We start from the raw sequence: 25976 nt of genomic DNA, 5'->3' as shown, positions 1-25976 counted from the left end.
TTGGGTAGATTCCAAGGAATGGGATTCCTGGATGAAATGGTATTTCTATTTTTAGTTTTTTGAGGAACCTCCATATTGCTTTCCACAATGTTCATCTAGTTTACATTCCGACCAGCAGTGTAGGAGGGGTTCCCCTTTCTCTGCATCCTTGCCAGCATTTGTTGTTCTTAGTCTTTTTGATGCTGGCCATCCTTACTGGTGTGAGGTGATATCTCATTGTGTTTTTAATTTGCATTTCCCTGAAGATTAGTGATGTGGAGCATATTTTCATGTGTCTGTTTGCCATCTGAATTTCTTCTTTGGAGAACTGTCTCTTCATATCCTCTGACAATTTTTTAATCAAGTTATTTGCTTTTTGGGTGTTGAGGTGTGTAAGTTCTTTATATGTTTTGGATGTTAACCCCTTGTTGGATGTATCATTTACAAATATATTCTCTCATACTGTAGGATGCCTTTTTGTTCGGTTGATGGTGTCCTTTGCCATACAAAAAGTTTTTAGTTTGATGTAGTCCCATGTGTTCACTTTTGCTTTTGTTTCCCCTTGATCCAGGAGATGCATTCAGGAAGAAGTTGCTCGTGTTTATATTCAGGAGATTTTTGCCTATGTTTTCTTCTAAGAGTTTTATGGTTTCATGACTTACATTCAGGTCTTTGATCCATTTCAAGTTTACTTTTGTGTATGGAGTTAGACAGTCATCCAGTTTCATTCTCTTACATGTAGCTGTCCAGTTTTGCCAACAGCAACTGTTGAAGATGCTGTCATTTCCCCATTGTATCTACATGGCTCCTTTATCATATATTAATTGACCATATATGCTTGGGTTTATATCTGACTCTTTAGTCTGTTCCATTGGTCTATGGGTCTATTCTTGTGCCAGTACAAAATTATCCTGATTACTGTGGCTTTGTAGTGGAACTTGAAGTTGGGGAGTGTAATGCCCCCTGCTTTAGTCTTCTTTCTCAGGATTGCTTTGGCTATTTGAGGTCTTTTGTGGTTCAATATGAATTTTAGAATTATTTGCACTAGTTTGTTGAAGAATGCTGTTGGTATTCTGATAGGGATTGCACTGAATCTGTCAATTGCTTTAGGCAGGATGGCCATTTTGACAATATTAATTCTTCCTATCCATGAGCACGGGATATATTTCCATTTATTGATATCTTTTAAAATTATTCTCATTAGTGTCTTGTAGTCTTCAAGGTATAGGTCTTTCATTTCCTTGGTTACATTTACTCACAGATATTTTATTCTTTTTGATGCAATTGTGAATGGAGTTATTTCCTTGATTTCTCTTTCTGCCAGTTCATCGTTAGTATGTGGGAATACAACAGATTTCTGTGTATTAGTTTTGTATCCTGCAACTTTGCGTAATCCAGTTAATAGTTCTAGTAGTTTTGAGGTGGTTTTTTAATGTTTTTTTATGTACAATATCATGTCATCTGCAAATAGTGACAGTTTGACTTCTTCTTTACCAATCTGGATCCCTTTTATTTCTTGGTGTTGTCTGATTGCCATGGCTAGGACCTCTAGAACTAAGCTGAATAAAGTGATGAGAGTGGGCATCCTTGTCTTGTTCCCGATCTTAAAGGAAAAGCCTTTAGATTCTCGCTGTCAAGTATGATGTTGGCTGTGGGCTTGTATGGCCTTTATTATATTGAGGTACTTGCCCTCTATACCCATTTTGTTGGACATTTTATCATGAATGGATGTTGAATTTTGTCAAATGATTTTCAGCATCTATGGAGATTATCATGTGGTTTTTGTCCTTCTTTTTGTTAATGTGGTGGATGATGATGATGGAGTTTTGAATATTGTACCATCCTTGCATCCCTGGGATGAATCCTGCTTGATCATGATGGATGATCTTTTTTACGTATTTTTGAATTCTGTTTGCTAATATTTTGTTGAGGATTTTTGCATCCATGTTCATCAGGGATATCAGTCTGTAATTTTCTTTTTTTGTGGTATCTTTGTGTGGTTTTGATATTATAGTGATACCAGTCCCATTGAATGACTTTGGAGGTATTCCTTCCTCTTGTATTTTCTGAAAAATTTTAAGGAGGATGGGTATTAGGTCTTCACTAAATGTTTGATAAAATTCAGTCATGAAGCCATCTGGACCAGGGGTTTTGTTAATAGGTAGTTTTCTGATTACCAGTTCAGTTTTGTTGTTGGTAATTGGTGTGTGCAGATTTTCTGTTTCTTCTTGGTTCAGCCTTGGAAGGTTGTATTTTTCTAGAAAGTTGTCCATTTCTTCTAGGTTATCTGGTTTGTTAGCATAAAATTTTCATAATATTCTCTAATAATTCTTTGTAGTTCTGTGATGTCCTTAGTGATTTTTCCTTTCTCATTTCTGATTCTGTTTATGTGTGTAGACTCTTTTTTTTCTTTATAAGTCTGGCCAAGGGTTTATCTGTTTATTTTCTAGAAGAACCAACTTCTCCTTTCATTGATTTTTTTTCTCTGCTTTCTATTTATTCTTTCTGTTGTTTTATTCTTCTCCAGTTCACTTGTTTCTGCTCTGACCTTTATTATGTCCCACCCTCTACTTCCTTTGGGCCTCATTCATTCTTCTTTTTTCTAGTTTCATTAATTGTGTGTTTAGACTGTTCATATGGGATTGTTCATCTTTCCTAAGGTAAGCTTGTATCGCAATATACTTCCCTCTTAACATGGCCTTCACTGCATGCCACAGATTTTGCGGTGTTGAGTTATTGTATTGTGGTCATGTCTCCATATTTTGCTTGATTTTTGTTTTTATTTGGTCGTTGATTCATTGATTATTTAGGAGCATGTTGTTAAGCCTTCATGTGTTTGTGGGCTTTTTCTTTTCTTTGCATAATTTATTTCTACTTTCATACCTTTGTGGTCTGAGAAGCTGCTTGGTACAATCCAATCCTTCTGAATTTACTGAGGCTCTTTTTTGTGACATAGTATGTGATGTATTCCAGAAGATATTCCACCTGCAATTGTGAAGAACGTGTATCCTGCTGTTTTTGGTTGGAGTGTTCTGTAGATGTCTGTTAGGTCCATCTCTTCTCATGTATTGTTCAGTGCCTTTGTCTCCTTACTTAATTTCTGTCTTCTTGTTCTGTCCTTTGGAGTGAGTGGTGTGTTGAAATCTCCTAAAATGAGTTTATTGCATTCTATTTCCCCTTGAATTTTGTTAGTATTTGTTTTACATGTTTGAGTGCTCCTATGTTGGGTGCATAGATATTTATAATGGTTATATCCTCTTGTTAGACTGACCCCTTCATCATTATGTAATGTCTCTTGTTACTTTTTTTTGTCTCTTGTTAGTTCCTTTGTTTTGAAATCCATTTTGTGTGATACAAGTCCTGCAGCTCCTGTTTTTTTCTCCCTATTGTATGAAATATCTTTTTCCATCCCTTCACTTTTAGTCTGTATATGTCTTTGGGTTTGAAGTGAGTCTATTGTAGGCAGCACATAGATGGGTTTTAAAAAAATCCTTTCATTAATTCTCTGTCTTTTGATTGATGCATTCAGTGACTATTGAAAGTTATGTACCTATTGCCATTGCAGGCTTTAGCTTCACTTTACCAAAGGTTCAACAGCAGCTTCTTTACTACCTACAGTCTAACTTTCCCTTACTGTGCCTTTATAAACACAATATAAAGTTTCCTTTTTTTTTCTCACTTCTTTTCTTCTTCCTCCACTCTTTATGTGTTAGGTGTCATATTCTGTACTGTTTGTGTATCCCTTGGCTGACTTTATGGGTATTTGATTTAATTTTACATCTGCTTAGTGATTAATTGGTCTACTTCCATTACCATGACTTTAGTTTCTCTGGTGACAGCTATTTAGCCTTAGGAGCACTTCCATCTAGAGCTGTCCCTTTAAAATACACTATAGAGGAGGATTAGAGATGGTGGCGTGAGAAGAGAGACAGAGGCTTCCTCCTAAAACCGTATACAATTAGAAAATATAGTTGGTGCAACTAATCCTGAAAGAGCAACAGGAAAGAGGATGGTGCCAGACTGCATACACCTGGAGAAAAGAGCAGATCTCATGGAACAGGGTAACATACCAAAGCTGTTGCCTGGTGGGACCCAACCCTTCCCCCACCCCACCTCACCTTTGGGAGGAAGAGAAACGGAACAGGGAGGGAGTGCAAGGCCTGGGTCTGCTGAATACCTAGCTCTGGAGATCTGCTCTGGGAGCACAAACCTACATTTCCTGGTGCTTTCATGATACTCGCGTGATTATGGGGTTGGAAATCTAGGACAGGTAGAATTCCTGGAGAGACTGAGATTCCAGCCGCTTGTGGAAAGCAGGGATCCATATCCGGCTGCTCTGGGACAAAAGCTTATACCTGTGTGCTTGGCCCACTGGTTCAGGTAGTGGAGACAGGCATAGGAGCCGGGAAGCAGGAAACAGCTCTTTTCTCCCCCCAGGCACCAATACCACTCCCCTGTGACCCCCAACATTGCTTCAGGGGCTGAGCAGCTCCAGAGTAGAGCTTCTGGACTCTAGATGGCGCCATATACAAATATGAAACACTAAAGGAACCTGGTCCAGAGTAAAATTAATATAACTCCGGAGAAAGATTTAAATGACATGGACCTTATGACTCTTCCTGAAAGGGAGTTCAAAATAAAAATCATCAACATGCTAATGGAGGTACGGAAAGATATCCAAGAACTCAGGAATGAATTTAGGTCGGAGATCCAATCGTTGAAGAGCATGATGGAGGGTATTAAAAGCAGGTTGGATAAGGTGGAGGAGATGATAAATGAAATAGAAACAAGAGAAGAGGAATACAAAGAAGCTGAGACACAGAGAGAAAAAAGGATCTCTAAGAATGAAAGAAAATTGAGAGGACTGTGTGACCAATCCAAATGGAACAATATTCAAATTATAGGAATACTAGAAGAAGAAGAGAGAGAGAAAGGGATATAAAGTGTCTTTGAGCAGGTAGTTGCTGAAAACTTCCCCCGATCTGGGGAAGGAGATAGTCTCTCAGGCCATGGAGATCCACAGATCCCCCTACACAAGGGACCCAAGGAAGACAACAAACACCAAGACATATAGTAATAAAATTGGCAAAGATCAAGGATAAGGACAGACTATTAAAAGCAGCCAGAGAGAGAAATAAGATCACATACAAAGGAAAGCCCATCAGGCTAACATCAGACTTCTCAGCAGAAGCCTTACAGGCCAGAAGGGTGTGGCATAATGTATTTAATGCAATGAAGCAGAAGAACCTGGAATCAAGTTTACTTTATCTGGCAAGATTATCATTTAAATTTGAAGGAGGGATTAAACAATTTCAAGATAAGCAAAATCTGAGAGAATTTACCTCCCACAAACCATCTCTACAGTCTATTTTGGAGGGACTGCTATAGATGGAAGTGTTCCTAAGGTTTAATAGCTATCAACAGAGGAAATAAAACCACAGTAAAGAAACTAGAACAGCTAATTACTAAGCACATGCAAAATTAAATTAACTATCCCCAAAGTCAATCAAGGGATAGACAAATAATACAGAATATGATACCTAATATATAAAGAATGGAGGAGGAAGAAAAAGGAGGAGAAAAAGAAAAAAACCTTTAGATTGTGTTTGTAACAGCATATTAAGTGAGTGAAGTCAGACTCTTAGATAGTAAGGAAATTAACCTTGAACCTTTTGTAACCACGAATCTAAAGCCTGCAATGGCAATAAGTACATACCTACCGATAATCACCCTAAATGTAAATGGACTGAGTGCACCAATCAAAAGACATAGAGTCACTGAATGGATAAAAAAACAAGACCCATCTATACGCTGCCTGCAAGAGACTCACTTTAAACCCAAAGACATACACAGACTGAAAGTGAAGAGATGGAAAAAGATATTTCATGCAACTAACAGAAAGAAAAAAGCAGGAGCTGTAGTACCTGTATCAGACAAAATAGACTTCAAAACACAGAAAGTAACAAGAGACAAAGAAAGACATTACATAATGATAAAGGGGTCAATCCAACAAGAAGATATAACCATTATAAATATCTATGCTCCCAACACAGGAGCACCCATATATGTGAAACAAATACTAGCAGAATTAAAAGGGGAAATAGAATGCAATGCATTCATTCTAGGAGACTTCAACACTCCACTCACTCTGAAGGATAAAATACACTATAGAGACGGTTTGTGGGAGTTAAAGTCCCTCAACTTTGGTTTTCTGGAAATTGGTGCTTCCCTGCTTCAAATTTAAATGATAATCTTGCTGGATAGAGTATTCTTGGCTTGAGGCCCTTCTGTTTCATTGCATTAAATATATCATGCCACTTCCTCCTGGCTTGTAAGTTTTCTGCTGAGAAGTCTGATGATCATCTGCAGGGTTTTCCTTTGTATGTGATCTTTTTTCTCTCTGGCTGCTTTTAATACTCATTCCTTTTCCTTGATTTTTGCCATTTCAATTATTGTATGTCTTAGTGTTGTTTTCCTTGGGTCCATTGTGTTGGGAGATCTATGCGCTTCCATAGCCTGGGAGACTTTTTCCTTGCCCAATTGGGAACATTTTCAGCAATTATTTCCTCAAAGAGACTTTCTATCCCTTTTTATCTCTCTTCTTCTTCTTGTACTCCTATAATGAGAATATTCTTCTGTTTGGATGTGTCGCAGGGTTGTCTTATTATTCTTTCATTCCTAGAGATCCTTTTTTGTCTCTGTGCATCAGCTTCTTTTCCTGTTCTCTAATTTTTATTCTTCTTACCATCTCCTCTACCTCTTCTGTTCTGCATTTAAAGCCCTCCATTGTATGTTTCATTTCAGATACTGTATTTTTCAAAGTTTCTGTGTCTTTCTTGAAGTTGTAACTTGAGATCTGGAATATTTTTCTGAAGCTCCATGAGCATGTTTATGATTTTTATTTTGAAATCTTTTGCAAGAAGATTGGTGGTTTCAGTTTCCCTGAGTCCTCTTTTAGGTGTTTGAGAGATTTTGGTTTGCACAAGGTTCTTTTTCTGCTTCATATTTCTGATGAATAATATGGAATAATAACTTTGTGTAGGCCGCACCCTCTAGTGCCCAGAAACTCTACTCTCTGGACCTGCCCAGTACCTGGAGTGATGGTGGGGGTCATAGGCGAGCAGTGCCATGCCTGCAGGGAGGAAAATTGTTCCTGCTTCCTGGCTGCAGAGCCTGCCTCCACTGCCAGGGCCAGTGGGCTGAGTGCACAGGGGGAAGCCTCTGTGTTGTACCCCGTTAGCTGCTGTAGACAGGGCTCACCTCCGACTTGCCTGGCACAGTGATGGGGTTTCCAGGTTTGTGAACTGGTGGTAGTTGGGAGGCAGGAGGGCCAGGCTGCATATTGCCAGGGTGGGTGCCTTGGTTCTGCCAGTTGCCAGGCAGGGAGATGGAGTTCCTGAAGCTCCTGAATGTTTCCATCCTGCTGAGATGAGTGTGCTGGGTAATTTTTTCCACCTGTCCTTTCTCCTGAGCAGCAAGCTCTGTGCAGTCCTTGCCCCTTTAGCAGCCCTCTCACTCTTGGAAAGTCATTCAGGGTGCCCACATTTCTTTTGTCACAGAATGGCTGTTTGTGCATACCTGTTCTCCACAATCTGGAATCTCAAGTCTTTCCGAGTTTTCTGCTTGTCTTTGCTTTCCAACTCCTCTAATCTCCAGAGCATCATGTAATGTTGGTTCATACTCCCATCGCAGATTTCCAGGGCTGGGGCTTTTGCAGTCCTGGGTTTCTACTCCCTCCCTGCTCCATTTCTGTTCCTCCCACCTGTGAGCTAGGGTAGGGGGAAGGCTTGGGTCCATTGGATCATGGCTTTGCTACTTAACCCATTTCTGTGAGGTCTTGTCTTTTCCCCAAATGTAGGCCGTATGTTACAGTCTTCTTTTGGGACACTCTTTCAATATTAGTTTAGTTGCTGTATTTTCGTGTTATATGTAGTCTTGGGAGGAGGTTCCTGTCTCACTTCTCACACCACCATCTTTTTTCTAACACCCTTGTATCTTTTTTTTAACTTACTTGGCATTTCATGTGAGAAGCACTTTATACATAAAACTGAATAGATATGAAGGTAGACAAGGTAATAGAGGATGTTCTTTGAGGTATCTTTCTGTTTTTCCAGGGAATGATTTCAAAATATAGGCCTTAGATGTGTTTTCTGGTGAGTGTTGGGTAGGTACTCTCTTATTTCTCATCAGGTTAAGGAAGTTCCTTTCTATTTCTAATCAGAAATAGGTAATGTTAGATTTTGAATAAAATCTGCCCTCCCTTTTCTTGCAGCTCTTGTGACAATTATATTTTTTCTCCTTTAATTTCTTTTGGCAGGTGGGGTGGGGAGTTGGGGGAGAATGAGGAGGTAAACTAAATGCACACTTCTGTGATAAACACAGCATACATATATATACATTGATTGTTTCAGATTGCTTATGCTGTGAATGATATTGGCTTATAATTGACATTTACTCATATTTACAAAGTTTTACCAAGTGCATATTTATTAAAAATTTAGCATAAAGTTGTTTTATTAATTAACTAGCTCAGCATTTCATTTAAGGAATTCATCAATTATGTGTGACAGAAGAATGGAATATGTCAAAGTTATGTCTCTTTGACCAGTCCATAATTATCATGTTTTTGCTTTATCATTTAACTGTATTATAAATATTTTAGTATGTAGTTACTTTCCTTACTACTTTTGTTATGTATATAGAAATAATATTGATTTGTTGATATTTAATTTTGATGCATTTGTAATTCTTTTCCTGAAAGATAGTTTTTATAATTTTCTGCATTGTCCATTTTTCTTTCTTCCTTTAGAAGGGGCAGCGTTTTTATATTTAAGTTGTGTTGTTAATGGCTTTAATGGTTATGGAAAGTGATGTAATTATCAGTATCTCTTTTCTAGGTTAGTGACTTTGGAGAACAGCCCAAGTATTACACCAGAGTTGCTTCGTATTTTTCAAAATATGTCACCACTTCTTGGTATGTATTACAGCATAAACTTACTAGTATTTTTGAATACAGCCATAGTTTTAAGCATTATAGGTGACTTTAAACCTTCCATTTTTACTAAAGTTCCTGATTTTGACAGAAAAATTCAATAGTGTTTTAATAGTTTCTAGAATTTTTCTGTGTAACTTTTTAGAACCATTTCTGCTTTATTAAGGAGAAAATGCTAACTAAATTTACTGAACTACTAAATTAAAACAAAAAATGTTCTTAGGAAACTAATTACAGATTAAGCTTGAACTTTGGCTAAATTTCTATGTTTGTTAGCAGTTCTATATTTAAAGAACATTTGAAAAACTACAGTGTAAAACTATTTCTGTGTATTGTGGTTTTATCCATCTTCTTTTACAGAGTGATTTTGTGGTATCAGTTGTTCATAGATGACCTCTGTACATATTTCTGATTAAGCCAAGGCTTAATCACCAAAATGAAGAGTATTAAATAGGTTTAGAAAATCATATTTATTGTTTGTTGAAGTGTTAACTTATGCATGAGTTGTGAAATCATGAAACTTAATGTTTTTGAAGCAACACTTTCGGCACATGAAAATAACTGGATACTGTGCTAGGAGTAGGCTTGTAGTTGCTTTTAGCTGCCTTAGGTGAAATCTAATTAGATTATTTTTTTGCTAGTTCTGAACATGTATTATGATAATTAGTAATAGAAAAATCAGTACTTTCTGTTACAAATCAGCTACCATTCACAAGTATGTAATAACCTTAAATTTAAAAAAAAATTTGTTCATCGAGTTGTTGTTTCGTGAGGGATTTTTACCAGTGCCGATTCACATTTACTCAGAGTATTTAAGAATTGTATACTGTGCTATTTCCTGGCCCTTTGATTATTTTTCAATTTGCATAACTGCTATTTTTAAAATCACTCATTTATGAAATAAAATTATTTACAGTTTTTCCATTGAGAACCCCCATTTTCAAGACTTATCCATGAAGCATCTTTAATTCTTTCATTATAACTTTGGATGTACTAACTGAAGTTAATATTGTCAGGAGATGGTGTTTTAAATAGCAAAACACTAGGAAAAAAGTCACACTTATTGTGGCAATATCTGGACTATTTTTTCTGAGAACGTATTTATAGTGAGCAGTTTTTTTAGAGGCAAAAATATTTCAGAGGTATAATGGTGCACCAGAATGTGGACTAAAACTGATTAAAAAACGTATTTGCTGGATGATTGTGGTGGCTAGACTATGTAATTAGCTATTTTCTGAGTCTTTCTTTTCTTCTACCCTATTCCTCAGAATAAATGAGATCTCAAATAATACCAAAATGCCATTTATTTTCTAATAAGGATCCATTTGCAGTTTTCATCTAGATACTCATAAAATAATGGAAAAATTTCCCAAAAATGAAGGCAGTGACAGTAGACCACTTGCTTATTACCAGTCTCCTAGGAAAAGTTTTGTTGTCTGCGGGATGCCATAGGTAAAGAGAATAGGAAATTTCCTTTTCACATCCCTATACTCTCTGGTGAAGGCATTTAAGTTGCGTCCTATCTAATACCTAACTTGGAGATCATATACAGTGCTATTCTGGGTAAGCCACGGTGCTTCTTTATACTTAACCTAAGAATGGAAATCTCAGCCAGTCATTATCAACTTTATCATGAACAGAATTGGGCCATTTTCACATGTGGTTGACTTCACACAGTGGTTTCACTTCACCTGTATATTCCACTCCACATCCAGCATGCCTGGCTTTTACAATGTAGTGGGAGAAAGGATCTATAGGCAACAAGAAAGGAACAAACAAAAAGCATTTGACTAACTCTGCTATAACCTAATGACATTACATTGAGTGTAGACATAGTAAGTGCTATAGCACAGTTTTATCATATAAGCTTTGTTGTCGATCGATAGTCCTTGCAAAGCAACAAGGACTTTTATGTGTTTAGAACAATGTCTGGCTCTTAGTAAGCACATTGAAGTGTTTAATAATTGTATTTATTACTACTATTACTATTAACATTGCTGCAATTTTCAAAGGAAAAGTACCCAGTGACTTGCTCTGTTACTGAACTGAATCAGGAACTAGTGAAATTTCATCCTTGTGATAATCGATACTTTATTTAAACTTCTTTAATTTTCAAAGATTTAAAAAATTGCATATTTTATAAATAACATCAGTGAATAAAGATGATAAGGATAGTATTGATTTACTTATTCTCTGCTTTTCTCTTACAAAATAAAAAGCCTGCAATGTGTCTTTTGCATTGTGTTGGGTATATTTGCTTCAATAATATGAAGAAATTCTGTTCATAAATTTTATTTGTGCATGTTTAGTATACCTTAACATCAGCATTACCTTTATTTTTTCTTGAGTATTACAAAACTAATACTGACATGTAGCCTTTTACATATACATTCTTTCAGGTGAGCTTTACAATTTATTTTGAAATATAACCAGATAGTTATTTTAATCTATTAAGAATGTAATTCAGAATGAATACTCACTTTTTTAATCAGTGAAAACATATTCTTTCTTATTAGATCAGTGATTTAAAAATATTTATTTACTAAGTATGATAGTTTTTTCTTTTCCTAAGTAGAAATAAAGCTTCTGGCTGAAGTTTCTCATTTTTGTTTAAAATATATAAAACCAACAATACTGCATACTTTAAGATGTTTAAGTTAATAATTTTTAGGATATGTTAATTAAGCATGAATAAATCCAAGGCAAAAATTCTTGTATCTTTTTCCCTAAAGGTAAGTACAACTGGAGAAATTTTAAGTAGATTCAGAGGCTGTAGCTGAAAGTAATTCTAATAATTTAGTTCTAAGGGATTGTTTTAAAAATCCTTTAAATCTTTTAGAGTGTTAATTTACTTAGTGTTCTCATTACTTAAAAGATAAACACACAACTGGCTCTTGTCCATGTTATTGTAAATGCCAGACTAATGTTCCTCAACCAGTAAAATTTTTCTGCCGGTAACTTCCTATCTAATTTGAAAGGAACATTTTCCCACCTACCCTCATGGTGATGTAGGCTATCTTATACATTTTATTTTTCATATTTTATCAGAATTTGAAATAAAAGAAGAAACTATGACAGTTCCATTTCCAAACATAAACATTAAATAGTAAGGTTAAACATAGATTCCTACTGAGTCTGTATAACGTAATTCAGTAATTCATTCTCTTTGTCACCTTTACAGAAACTTAAAAGAATAAATAAAATGTGACATGAAAGTACAACTCAGAAATAGGATTAAAAAAATAGGGAAAACAAAGAGGATCAGAGTATAAATTATAATTAGGCTAATAGATATAAATGATAAATGCACAACAGTGTAACTCGATACTTTGATGGGCACAGCTTTGCCTCAGAGTGCTCTCACAGCCTGAAAGAAAAGCTTGATCTTTTAAATTAGGGGTTTTCAGTCTGAACACTGTTGACATTTTGGGCCAGGTAATTCTTTGTTGTGAGGGGCTGTCCTATGCATTAAGGAAGTTTAGTGCATCATCCTTTGTCTCAACCCACATAATGTCAGTTGTAATGACCAAAGTTTCCAGACACTGCCAGATGTCCCCTAGGGGGCATAATTGCCCCTGGTTGAGAACATTTGACTTAAATTATTCAGTCTGAATATGAATACAGATCTACTGCATGGTTGAAGTATAGCTCCATTTTATACTAAGACCAGACAATAATTTTTCTTCAGAGTCTCATTAGGAGCTCTTGGGTATAATGAACACTATTTAGTACATCATAAAATAAGTAAGTTTACTAATTTTAGGACGGTTTTAGTATCAGTATTTAATATTTGCTGGTGATAGCATGCCCTAGAAAGTTTAGTAAAAGCTATCTTTGGTTTGGTAGAGTCATGGAAAGCAGTATGAAGGATCTAATCACTTGAGTATTTGCTTTGTATAGTTTAGTCCAGAAACAGTTTTCAAAAGTATCTGTAAGAAGAGATCAATACTATGGTTTTAAAAATTGATCCTTCTTAAATATTATTTCCTTCATCATGGATCTTGATAAAATTTTAGATGACAATGATTTAGAAATTACAGTCCCTGACATGCTTGAAGTATAGTCATTTTGAGTTTTCACTTAAATATAGGCCTTTCTGCTTTATTTATCACAGTGCTGCTGAACAGTGTGCTCTTCAGTGTTGGTCTGATAAACAGTGTACACAAGTCCAGACTTGAGTGCACATTCTCCTTGTGAAAGGACAATGAATTTTTCATAAGGCCTATCCCTTTATCCTGTGATTTGTCTTACCCCTGTTATGAAAAATACCTGAATGATAGCCTTTACCATTTCTTTTTATGTCTTTCATTAGCATGGTAGTAAGTTGGTCAGTCTCTGTGCCATCCATGTCTGTTTTTTAAACTAATCTGTTAAATCCTAAAGTATACTTATGCCTTTAAAAGACATTTTTGAACTAGGGGTAGTGTTGTCATTTTCTTTTGAAAGTATATGGGAAATTTACATCTAAATAGAATGTCTTCTCACTTTGCTAGGATGTGAGTTAAGAACCCAGGGTCTAGACCAAGGTTTTTCCAGAAATTTTTTTTTTAATCTGTCTTTTGCAAGTGAAAATAATTTCTAAAGTATTAGCAAGAAAGAATGGCATATTTCAGATAGAGATGATATTTTGGAATCATGTTTCAATCTATATAGTTCTGTACATACAATCTATATTTATTGTATAACTATTAGATGTGGTGAGCCATGTAAAATAACATGGTATGAATACTTGATCAGAGTTGATTTTAACAAAATATAGTTTTCTACTTTGCATTTGAAAAGAAATAGCTAAAAACAATATCCTTTTTCTATGGTTTTCTGGTAATTACATTTTTAAGAACATTTTTCATGTGTAAACAGTTTTTATAGGGAAGCACATTTGAAGAACAAAGCCCAAGAATTGAAAATATCTAATTATTGAAGTATAACAGAGACTCTTTTCATAAGTAGGTAGGTAGCATTTGTAGTGCCAGCAGAGTTAGACACTCAATAAATGCTTACTGAGCAGAAACCATTTAAGGCAGATATCAAAATATGATAGTAAAATGGTTCAATTGCATGGTGTTTGCCATGCACTAGAAATTTAGTTTGAAATGAAATGTGGGTTCAAATGGTTATGTAGTTCTTTTGTCAAAGGAAGAAAAAGGAGCCTAAAATACTTTTCTGAATTGTTTTAACTCGTGGGAAGTGTATGGGAAACCATTATGTTATAGGCCGATGCCAGTTTTTACAGTTATCTGTATACCAAAGTCTGCGTAGCACTCAGAAAAGATTTATAAAGACAGATATATAACTTAGTTTTAAATAAATCACTTTATTTAAACCAATTTCAAACAATTTTTTAATTTGTCCTTTTTAAAATAAATTTATTGACAGAACTAAGTTCAGAAAATCTCAGAACCTGTTTTAAGATCATCAATGGCTATATCTTTTTATCATCAACAGAATTTTTACAGGTATGTTGTTTCTGCAGTACAGTTTTTGCTTTGTAAAAATTTATGTAGTTACTATTTTGATTGTCTCATTTGGTAGGAAGGACTTTTTCAAAATTTAAAAGATTGATCTATCACTTTAAGGTGGTGGGGAATATTCTATATGCATTGCCCCCTGCAGGGCATATGTGATGCATTTGCATGAATTTTTATTTAACTCGGAAAATATGCTATGTAAATAAGCTATATTCTTATATTTCTACAAAAAAATCATTATAGCAATAAACTGTATTTTTATTTTCTTTACTTTTCCTGAGTTCTAATAGAAACTTTAAATTCTTAGACCTTTAGGATATAATTCTCAACTAGATTCTGAGTCCCAAATTGAATTTTATGCCTTTTTTGATATTGCAGATATATTCAGATTATATATTTTGACTTTTGATTGAATTTCAGACATATGCAGTAGGTCTTTGTCAGTCCTTTTGTGAGCTGCTAAAGGAAATTACTACAGAAGGTCAAGTTCAAGTGCTTAAGGTATTGCCATCTTTTAAATGATGATTATTATAAGTTTTCCATCTGTATTTTTAAAAATTGGGCTTTCATTTGGGTTTTGATGATTGGTAAGAAAGGGAAGAGTAATTCTAGGTATTTTCTTTTAGTAGTATTCAGTTGGTCTGGACAACAGGTCTGAAATTTGAATGCCCATACAGATCACCTGAGGATGTTAAAATACAGAATCCTCATTTCCAACACGGGGACCCAGTCTAGGTTTTCCAAATCCTGAGACCTATCTTCATGTAGCAAAGCTTTAGAAACTTTTATAAATTATCTAAAGGCTGGTGACATATAGTACTTCTCAGCCCTCCAGTTAGCCTACTTTTGGTACAAAATTTTTCCATTTTAATTGGATACTTTAAAGTTGGGTTGGTTACAAACTTAAGAAGGTACAAGTTTGTGTGGATTGTGCATAATTAAGGACCAGTATCAAATCATTATGTTGAATCCCTGAAACTAACATGTTATATGTCAGTTATAAGAAAACACCAGTAGGCTGAGTTAATCTTTATGAATTATATCTTTACAGATTAAAGATATATACTATTAAAAACAATATACTTGAGTTAATCATTATGAATTATATCTTTACAGATTAAAGGTATATACTAACTTTATATATTGTATATAATTGTATATAATTAGGAACTAACAGACTGCATTGTATATATTCTTTATATATCTATATTAAATATATAAGTAGTATCAGTAAAATGTATATGTGTACATATAAACATAAGTATATATAAATATATAATGTCTCTACACATATATGTGTGTGTATATGTATGTGTTTTATGTATGGACTGTGAGGTGTGGCTGTTAAAAGTATCTCTCTTTTTGTTTTTCTTTTCTAATTTCTTTGCTAAGTACTGAGTCAGATTTGTGAACTGGTTAGATGAAATATTTATATCATAAAGTAGTATTTATTATGTGAAAATCCTGGTATTGCTTTAGATCCTTAAAAAAAAAAATCTGATTTCATCTCAGTGAAATGAAAAAGTGTTTGACCAATAGGTTCATTGTAAGAAATGTATTTAACTAATCTCAATAATCATTGCAGTAATCCACAGTGTATTTGGAGTACTAAGTCGCTAAAAGTTTCTGCAGATGGTAAAGTCTATTTCATAACCAGTATGATAGTTGCTTTGCATCTAGTAAGAGTAATCATCAGCTTGAACTTTGCAGTATTATATTTAATGTGCTGTTCTTCAGACATTTATTATACACTGTGTATGTGCACATATAATACCCCAGATATCCATGTGAATAAGTCAATTTGACTTTTAAATTGGTTACATCCTTCAGTATCATTGCTGATTATTCAGTTATTCACCATATAGGTCCGGAGTAAGCCAACTTAATATTTTAGCTTTATGGGCCATACAGTTTTTGTCTCAACTATTTATATCTACTGTTGTAAATTGAAAGCAATCATAGGTGTCATGTAAATAAATGAGTGTGACTATATTCCATTAATGCTTAATTACAAAATCATAAGCTGTGGGAATAGTTTGCTAACCCATTGTACTGGTATTCAATGCTTTCTTCTATCAGGCATAGGTGATAGGAAAACCACCCTTTCTGTTAAGTAACTCATTCTCTTGGAAGGGAGAGGAAGCAAGTAAACAACCAGTCCATATTCGGTGTTATGTAAATACTGGTTTTGGATTAGAGATATCTCAAAATAAGTTGGTGAACTTTTTGAAAATTCAAGTAGGATATAAGACCATTATTATTTCTTATCTTTTTTTTGTTTTTATTAAAGTATCATTGATATACAAGTTTATGAACAATTCACATGAACAACATTGCGGTTTCAACACTCACCCATGTTATCAAGTCCTCACCACCTATTTCAGTCACTGGCTATCAGTGTAGTAAGATGCTATAGAGTCATTTCTTGTGTTCTCCATGCTGTACTGCTATCACTGTGACCTACCTATATTGTGATTACTAATTATAGTGTCCCTTAATTCCCTTCTCCCAACTTCCGCAACCCCTTCCCTTTGGTAACCGCTAGTCCCTTCTTAGCATCTGTGAGTCTGCTGCTGTTTTGTTCCTTAAGTTTTGCTTTATTGTTACACAAAACAAATGAGTGAAATCATTTGGTAATCGTCTTTCTCTGCCTGGCTTATTTCAGAGCATAACACTCTCTAGCTCCATCCATGTTGTTGCAAATGGCAGGATTTCTTTATATGGCTGAATAATATTCCATTGTGTACATGTACCACATCTTCTTTATCCACTCATCTACTGATGGAAACTTAGGTGGCTTCCAAATGTTGACTATTACTATTGCAAATAGTGCTGCGATGAACATAATGGATGCACAGGTCTTTTTGAATCAGGGATCTTGTTTTCTTCGGGTAAATTCCTAGGAGTGGAATTCCTAGGTCAAATGGTATTTCTATTTTTAGTTTTGTGAGGAACCTCCATATTGATTTCTACAATGGTTGAACTGATTTACATTTCCACCAACAGTGTATGAGGGTTCCCCTTTCTCCACATCCTTGTCAGCATTTGTTGTTTCTTGTCTTTTGGATTTTAGCCTCCTAACTGGTGTGAGGTAATATATCTTGTGGTTTTAATTTGCCTTACCCTGATGATTAGCGATGTAGAGGATCTTTTCATGTGCCTGTTGACCATTCGAATATCATCTTTGGAGAAGTGTCTGTTCAGATCCTCTGTCCATTTTTTAATCGGGTTATTAGATTTTGGGTGTTGAGGCACATGAGTTAATATATTTTGAATGTTAGCCCCTTGTCGGAAATATCATTTCTGAATATATTCTCCCATACCTTAGGATGCCTTTTTGGTTTACTGATGGTGTCCTTTGCTGTACAGAAGCTTTTTAGTTTGATGTAGTCCCATTTGTTCATTTTTACTTTTGTTTTCCTTTCTTTAGGGGGTGTGATCAGAAAAAAGTTGCTCATGCTTGTATTCAAGAGATTTTTGCCTGTGTTTTCTAATAAGAGTTTTATGGTTTTATGACTTACATTCAGGTCTTTTATCTATTTCGAGTTGACTTTTGTGTCTGGATTTAGACAATAATCCAGTTTCATTCTCTTATATGTAGCTGTCCAGTTTTGCCAGCACTAGTTGTAGAAGACGCTGTCATTTCCCCATTGTATATCCATGGCTCCATTATCATATATTAAGTGACCATATATGCTTGGGTTTATATCTGGACTCTCTGTCCCACTGGTCCATGGGTCTTTTCTTGTGCCAGTACCAAATTGTCTTGATTACTTGTGGCTTTGTAGTTGAGCTTGAATTCGGGGAGCGTAATCCCCCCCACTTTATTCTTTCTTCTCAGGATTGCATTGCTATTCGGTGTCTTTTGTGGTTCCATATGAATTTTAGAACTATTTGCTCTAATTCGTTGAAGAATGCTGTTGGTATTTTGATAGGGATTGTATTGAATCTGTAGATTGCTTTAGGCAGGATGGCCATTTTGACAATTCTTCCTATCCATGAGCACAGTATATGTGTTTCCATTTATTGTTATCTTCTTTAATTTCTGTCATAAGTGTCTTGTAGTTTTTAGAGTGTAGGTCTTTCACTTCCTTTGTTAGGTTTATTCCTAGGTATTGTATTCTTTTTGATGCAATTGTGAATGGAATTGTTTTCCTGATTTCTCTTTCTGCTAGTTCATTGTTAGTGTATAGGAATGCAACAGATTTCTGTGTATTAATTTTGTATCCTGCAACTTTGCTGAATTCAGTTATTAGATCTAGTAGTTTTGGAGTGGATTCTTTAGGGTTTTTTATATACAATATCATGTCATCTGCAAACAGTGACAGTATAACAACTTCTTTACCAATCTGGATGACTTTTATTTCTTTGTGTTGTCTGATTGCCTGGCAAGGACCTCCAGAACTATGTTGAATAAAAGTGGAGAGAGTGGGCATCCTTGTCTTGTTCCTGAATTTAAAGGAAAGGCTTTCAGCTTCTCACTGTTAAGTATGATGTTGGCTGTGGGTTTGTCATATATGGCCTTTATTATGTTGAGGTACTTGCCCTCTGTACCAATTTTGTTGAGAGTTTTTATCATGAATGGATGTTGAATTTTGTTGAATCTATGGAGGTGATTGGGTTGTTTTTTGTCTTTCTTTTTGTTGATGTGATGGATGATGTTGGTGGATTTTCTAATATTGTACCATCCTTTCATCCCTGGAATAAATCCCCCTTGATCATGATGGATGATCTTTTTGATGTATTTTTGAATTTGGTTTGCTAATATTTTGTTGAGTGTTTTTGCATCTATGTTCATCAGGGATATTGGTCTGTAATTTTCTTTTTTGGTGGGGTGTTTGCCTCCTCTTCTACTTTTTGGAAAACTTAAGGAGGATGGGTATTAGCTCTTCTTTGAATGTTTGATAAAATTCACTCAGGAAGCCAGCTGAATCAGGGATTTTGTTTCAGATATTTCTTAGGTACTTTTTTGATTACCAATTTCGTTTCATTTCTGGTAATTGGTCTGTTCAGATTTTCTGTTTCTTCCTGGGTCAGCCTTGGAAGGTTGTTTTTTTCTAGAAAGTTGTCCATTTCTTCTAGGTTATCCAGTTTGTTAGCATATACTTTTTCATAGTATTCTCTCATAATTCTTTGTATTTCTATGATGTCCATAGTGATTTTTCCTTTCTCATTTCTGATTCTGTTTATGTGTGTAGACTCTCTTTTTTTCTTGATAAGTCTGGCTAGGGGTTTATCTATTTTGTTTATTTTCTTGAAGAACCAGCTCCTGCTTTCATTGATTCTTTCTATTGTTTTATTCTTTTCAATTTTATTTATTTATGCTCTGATATTTATTATGTCCCTCCTTCTACTGACTTTTGGCCTCATTTGTTCTTCTTTTTCTAATTTCATTAATTGTGAGTTTACTGTTCATTTGGGGTTGTTCTTATTTCATGAGGTAAGCCTGTATTGCTATATACATTCCTCTTAGAACTGCCTTTGCTGTTTCCCACAGGTTTTGGTTTATTGAGTTGTTATTTTCATTTGTATCCATGTACTGCTTGATTTCTGTTTTAATTTTGTCATTGATCCATTGATTATTTAGGAGCGTGTTGTTAAGCCTTCATGTGTTTGTTGGATTTCTTTTTTCTTTGCATAATTTATTTCTAGTTTCATACTTTTGTGATATGAGTAGCTGGTTGGCATAATTTCAGTATTTTTAAATTTCTTGAGGCTCTTTTTTGTGGCCTAGTATGTGATCTATTCTGGAAAATGCTCTGTGTATACTTGAGAAGAATGTGTATCCTGCTTCTTCTGGATGGAGTGTTCTGTAGATATCTATTAGGTCCATCTGTTCTAATGTATTGTTCAGTGCCTCTGTCTCCTTACTTATTTTCTGTCTGGTTGATCTGTCTTTTGGAGTGAGTGGTGTGTTGAAATCTCCTAAGATGAATGTGTTGCATTCTATTTTCTCCTTTAATTGTTGGTATTTGTTTCACATATTTAAATGCTTCAGTATTGGTCCATAGATATTTATAATGGTTATATTCTCTTGTTGTACTGACCCCTTATCATTATGTAATGTCCTTCTTTGTCTCTTGTTGCTTTCTTTGTTTTGAAATCTATTTTGTGTGATATAAGTACTGCAACTCCTGCTTTTTCTCCCTGTAATTTGCATGACATATCTTTTTCCCTCCCTTCACTTTTCGTCTGTGTATGTCTTTGGGTTTGAAGTGTGTGTCTCTTGTAAGCAGCATATAGATGGATCTTGTTTTTTTATCCATTCTGCAATTCTGTGTCTTTTGATTGGTATATTCAGTCTATTTATATTTAGGGTTGTTAATGATAGGTATGTACTTATTGCCATTGTAGTGTTTATTTTTGTGTCAACAAAGGTTCAAGGATAGCTTCCTTACTCTCTAACAGTCTACCTTAAAACACTTACTACTTTATCTCAAATACAGTGTAAAGGTTGTTTTTTTTCCTCCCCTCTTCTTCCTCCTCCTTCATTCTTTATCAATTAGGTATCATATTCTGTACTTTTTATTTCTTGACTAACTTTCTGAGTAGTTGACCTAATTTTTCATTTGCTTAGTAATTAGTTGGTCTGCTACCTTTACTATGGTTTTATTTTCTCTGGTGACACCTTTTTGGCCTAAGAGCATTTCCGTCTAGAGTAGTCCCTTGAAAATATCTTGTAGAAATGATTTGATCTTGGTGAAGTCCCTCAACTTTTGTTTCTCTGGAAATTGTTTAATTCCTGCTTCAAATTTAAATGATAATCTTGAGTGTTAGTTCAGGCCCATCTGTTTCATTTCATTAAATATATCATGTCACTCCCTTCTGTCCTGTAAGCTTTCTGCTGGGAAGTCCGCTGATAGCCTGATGGGGTTTCCTTTATAAGTGGTTTTTTATCTCTCTCTGGCTGCTTTTAAAACTCTTCTATTGTCCTTGATTTTCCCCTTTTTAATTATTATATGTCTTTGTATTGTGTTCCTAGGGTTCCTTGTTTTGGGTGATCTCTGCACTTCCTGACCTAACTGATTATTCCCTTTCCCACATTGGGGAAGTTTTCAACAGTTATTTCCTCAAATGGACTTTCTAACGCTATGTCTCTCTTCTTCTGGTACCAGTGTAATGTGAATAGTGTTCCATTTGAATTGGTTGCACAGCTTTCTTATTATTATTTAATTCCTAATGATCCTTTTTTCTCTCTGTGCCTCAGCTTCTTTATTTCCCTGTTCTCTAATTTCTACTTCATTTACCATCTTCTCTACCTCATCTAATCTACTTTTAAATCGCTCCATTGTATGTTTCATTTCAGATATTGTATTTTTCAAAGTTCTTCTCTCATTGTTGATGCCCTCTCTGAGGTCTTGAATATTTTTCTGTAGCTCCCTGAGCATGTTTATGACTTTTATTTTGAAATCTTTATTAAAGAAGATTGGTGATTTCAGTTTCACTAAGCCCTCTTTGGCTTAAGCTCAATCGTAGCCTGCTGGGCTGAGCATGCCGGGAAGGTTTTGTCCACCTGCCCTTTCTCCTGAGCAGTGAGCTCTGTGTAATTCTTGCCCTTTTAGTGCCCTTGCTGCTTGGAAGTCCTTCAAAGTGCCTGCCTTTCTTTTTCCTAGTGGGGGGCCATTTGTGCATACCTGCTCTCCACAAGCAGCTGGAATCTCAGTCTTTCTGAGTTTTCTGCCTGTCTTTGCTTTCCAACCCCACTAATGTCCAAAGCACCATGTAATGTGGGTTTGGGCTCCTGGAGCAGATCTCCAGGACTGGGTGTTCAGCAGTCCTGGGCTTCTACTCCATCGCACTCTGTTCTCTTCCTCCCACCTGTGATCTGGAGTGGGGGGAGGGCTTGGGTCCTGCCAGATTGTGGCTTTTCTACTTTACCCTTTACTGTGAGATCTTCTTTTTTTCCCCAGATGTAGGCAGTCTGTTCTGTAGTCTTCAGGTTGCTCTTTCAGGATTCGTTGTATTTACTGTATTTTCATGTTCTATGTGATTTTGGGAGGAGGTTTTTGCCTCAGTTCTAAAGCCTCCATCTTTTCCCCCTCCATTATTATTTCTTTTTAAGAAGTTCCCCATGTTTTTTTCATTAATACTTCATATTGGCAACCATTGATATCTATTTGCTCATGTTGCTCTGGGAGTATAGATGTAGTCATTCTACCAGCATTTTGCAGAGAACATTTTTCAGGGAGGAGCTGAGATAGAAACTGTCTTAAAAGTTGAGTAAGGGTAGGGTTGATGCTTATGATATATTTTTATTTGCTAATTCTGGCAACCTTAATAGGGTGGATTAGGCTAATACAGTTTTAAATACTGCCAGTAAGTGAACAAGACTAAGAAGAGAGAAAATACTGTGAGGATTGTCTGTTGAGGGATAATGAGAAAAAAATTGAATCAGTAGTGTGTTTTTTCCTCCTGCTTTTTTGCAGTATTATTAAATTAATTGTTGAAAGATTAATTGTTCTGAGCCATATGGAGTGGACATCGTGAAATTCATTTGGAAAGGGAGGCAAGCTTTTATTAAATACCCTAAGGAGACTGTTTACTTTCTTCCTTCTATTTGTTTTTAATTATATTCTTGCAAAATAATATAATTAGAGGCAGTATAACAGTTTAGTAGAGCAAATAATACTGGGGACTGCAGTGAGGCTGCCAGGATTAGAATATTGGCCCTGCTGCTTCACAACTGTATGAGGTGAGCAAGTTAATCTGTGTTCCTTACTTTCATCTGTAAAATGGGAGTGAAACTTTACCTTTTTCCTAGGGTTGAGGTAAGGAACACATGGGCTTTATGTGTTACAAAGCACTTACTACAGTGCCTAGCATGTAATCAGCTAATATAGTATTGGCTATTTTTATCTAATTATGTAATATAATTTAGTTGTTTAATTATATAATCTCCCATTAGGGAAAAATAGGCTGCTATTCTTGTAAGACAAGTAATTTATTTGGTTGCTAAGATCTTTGGCTGTAAGAAAAACAAAACAAATTTTTCTATTTTTAGACCATTTCTTCTAAATAAATGTTTAAATAGTACATTAGTTAAAATTTTGAAAGGCAGGTGATTTTTATAATGATAGAACATTCTAAAATTAAATACAAAATTAATTGTATTTTTTTCTTTCCAGAATAGCACAATCATTTAAAAATTGTTTATTACGGAGAATTCCAAATTCACATGATGTACAACACTACCCTGACAATACTATAAAAACAAAAATTTGCTTCTCCTTTTTCTTCTGAAGTAAAAAGATAGTATCAGTATTTGGCCCTCGGTTGTACCTGACATTTTTTTGTTGATTCAGCACAAATCAGTTACTTTCAAAATATATGTTAAAATATTTGTAATGTTTGACATAAGTTACAGATTGAACCAGTTTCTCTCAGTATGCCAACAAGAGGTCATTAATGGGATATAAATACTTGAATTGAAAATTGATCATCTAATAATGTGTTCAGACTGTATTTTTTTTTTTAGATAATTATTTTTTATTGAAGGGTAGTCGACGCACAGTATTACATTACATTAGTTTCAAGTGTACAACACAGTGATAAAACATTTATATACATAATTCTAGGTTCCAGCTATCACCCTACCAAGCTGTTACAATATCTTGATTATATTCCTTATGCTATACATTACATCCTGGTAACTTATTTATTTTACCATTGGAAGTCTGTACTTTTCTTTCTTTTTTTTTTTTTTTTGTGAGGGCATCTCTCATATTTATTGATCAAATGGTCATTAACGACAATAAAATTCTGTATAGGGGAGTCAATGCTCAATGCACAATCATTAATCCACCCCAAGCCTAATTTTCGTCAGTCTCCAATCTTCTGAGGCATAACAAAGAAGTTCTTACATGGAGAACAAATTCTTACATAATGAGTAAGTTACATAGAGAACAGTACAAGGGCAGTCATCACAGAAACTTTCGGTTTTGCTCATGCATTATGAACTATAAACAGTCAGTTCAAATATGAATACTCATTTGGTTTTTATACTTGATTTATATGCGGATACCACATTTCTCTCTTTATTATTATTATTTTTAATAAAATGCTGAAGTGGTAGGTAGATACAAGATAAACGTAGAAAACATAGTTTAGTGTTGTAAGAGAGCAAATGTAGATGATCAGGTGTGTGCCTGTAGACTATGTGTTAATCCAAGCTAGACAAGGGCAATAAAACGTCCACGTATGCAGAAGACCTCTCTCAGAACGGGGGAGTGAGGTTCCAAGCCTCAACTCTGTTGATCCCCAATTTCTAACCTGATGACCCCCCTGCGACTGTGCCTGTCTTAGGTTGTTCCTCCCTTGAGGAATCTTACCCGTCTCTGGCTAACCAGTCATCTTCCGGGGCCATACAGGGAAATGTAAAGTTGGTAAGTGAGAGAGAAGCCTTATTGTTTGAAATGGTTAGCTTTTTATTTCTTTGCATATTAATGCCCTGTAGCTTCTATGCCCAGCATTTGTCTTGAGGTATCTTTACCACTTGGAAGAATTATGATACTCGGTAAATTTGATATGAGGCACGAATTCTATTTAAGGGTTGTAATTAGGAAGGAAGAAGAAAAGCTATAGAAGTAGCAGGCGGAAGAAAACATGGGAAGATTGATTATTTCTTTGACATATCTTCTTGTAGAGTAACTTCAGCATGTATAGGTTTTAAGCTACTACTTAAATTGCGTACACACATTAACATAATAGGAGTATAGTTACATAACTAAAGCATATCTGTAATTACCAGCCATCTCCAGTGAAACCAAGAAAACCAGTTAGGCACCTTAGGCATTTGTGAAAACTTACCTATGATATGGTGGATATTGTCCAACTGAACTTGAACAGTCTGAGAGAAATCAGACAAATTAAAACAACCCATTCCTGGGGAATGTTCACATCCCTTATGTTCTTTTAACAGTAAATAGTCTGTAGTGGTAAGATTTTGGAGTGCTACAATTTGCACTTCTCCTAATTCGTGGTTGAGTTCCAATAGTATAGATCCAGTCAAATTTGTTGTTTTACTGTATGCACAGGCCAGCTTAGATATCTCTTTCATTCCCATGGCAAGTCGAGGAGCTGGTGGGATGAGTGCATCTACAGCTGTAGCAGTGCGTGGATCTTTGTTGGGGTTTTTGATGATCAACTTCTGGCATGAGTCTTCCAGAGAGTGCTGATGTTGGAAGTTCTTCTTCATATCGTATCTTAGTTCATTTTCGGGGTAGCCCAATTAAGCTTTGATCTTCTGTATAAACGGAAACAGACCCTTTGCCTACACTTTTATATGCCCTTTATACCCTTGTGTAGAACTCATTGGAGGTTACCACACAGGAACTGCCCTTTTCTTTTTTTTTTTTTTTTGTTTTTTTTTGTTTTTGGTATCACTAGTCTACACTTACATGACGAATATTATGTTTACTAGGCTCTCCCCTATACCAGGTCTCCCCTATAAACCCCTTTACAGTCACTGTCCATCAGCATAGCAAAATGTTGTAGAATCACTGCTTGCCTTCTCTGTGTTGTACAGCCCTCCCTTTTCT

General features: G+C 35.3%; 1 protein-coding gene across 3 annotated transcripts in view; it reads left to right on the top strand.

Moving 5' to 3' along the window:
* IPO11 (importin 11) overlaps nucleotides 1-25976 on the top strand; it is a 298239-nt gene that overhangs the window by 129014 nt on the left and 143249 nt on the right. For all 3 annotated transcript variants that reach the window (XM_036887802.2, XM_036887801.2, XM_036887803.2), the window contains exons 22-24: nucleotides 8877-8953; nucleotides 14348-14427; nucleotides 14860-14940. In XM_036887802.2, the coding sequence (XP_036743697.2) occupies nucleotides 8877-8953; nucleotides 14348-14427; nucleotides 14860-14940 (238 nt within the window). The remainder of the gene's footprint in view (nucleotides 1-8876; nucleotides 8954-14347; nucleotides 14428-14859; nucleotides 14941-25976) is intronic.

The sequence above is a fragment of the Manis pentadactyla genome, chromosome 2 (assembly GCF_030020395.1).
Source record: "Manis pentadactyla isolate mManPen7 chromosome 2, mManPen7.hap1, whole genome shotgun sequence".
NCBI classification, from domain to species: domain Eukaryota; kingdom Metazoa; phylum Chordata; class Mammalia; order Pholidota; family Manidae; genus Manis; species Manis pentadactyla.
Note: the sequence above shows the minus strand (reverse complement) of the source record. Positions and strands in the feature narration are given on the sequence as shown.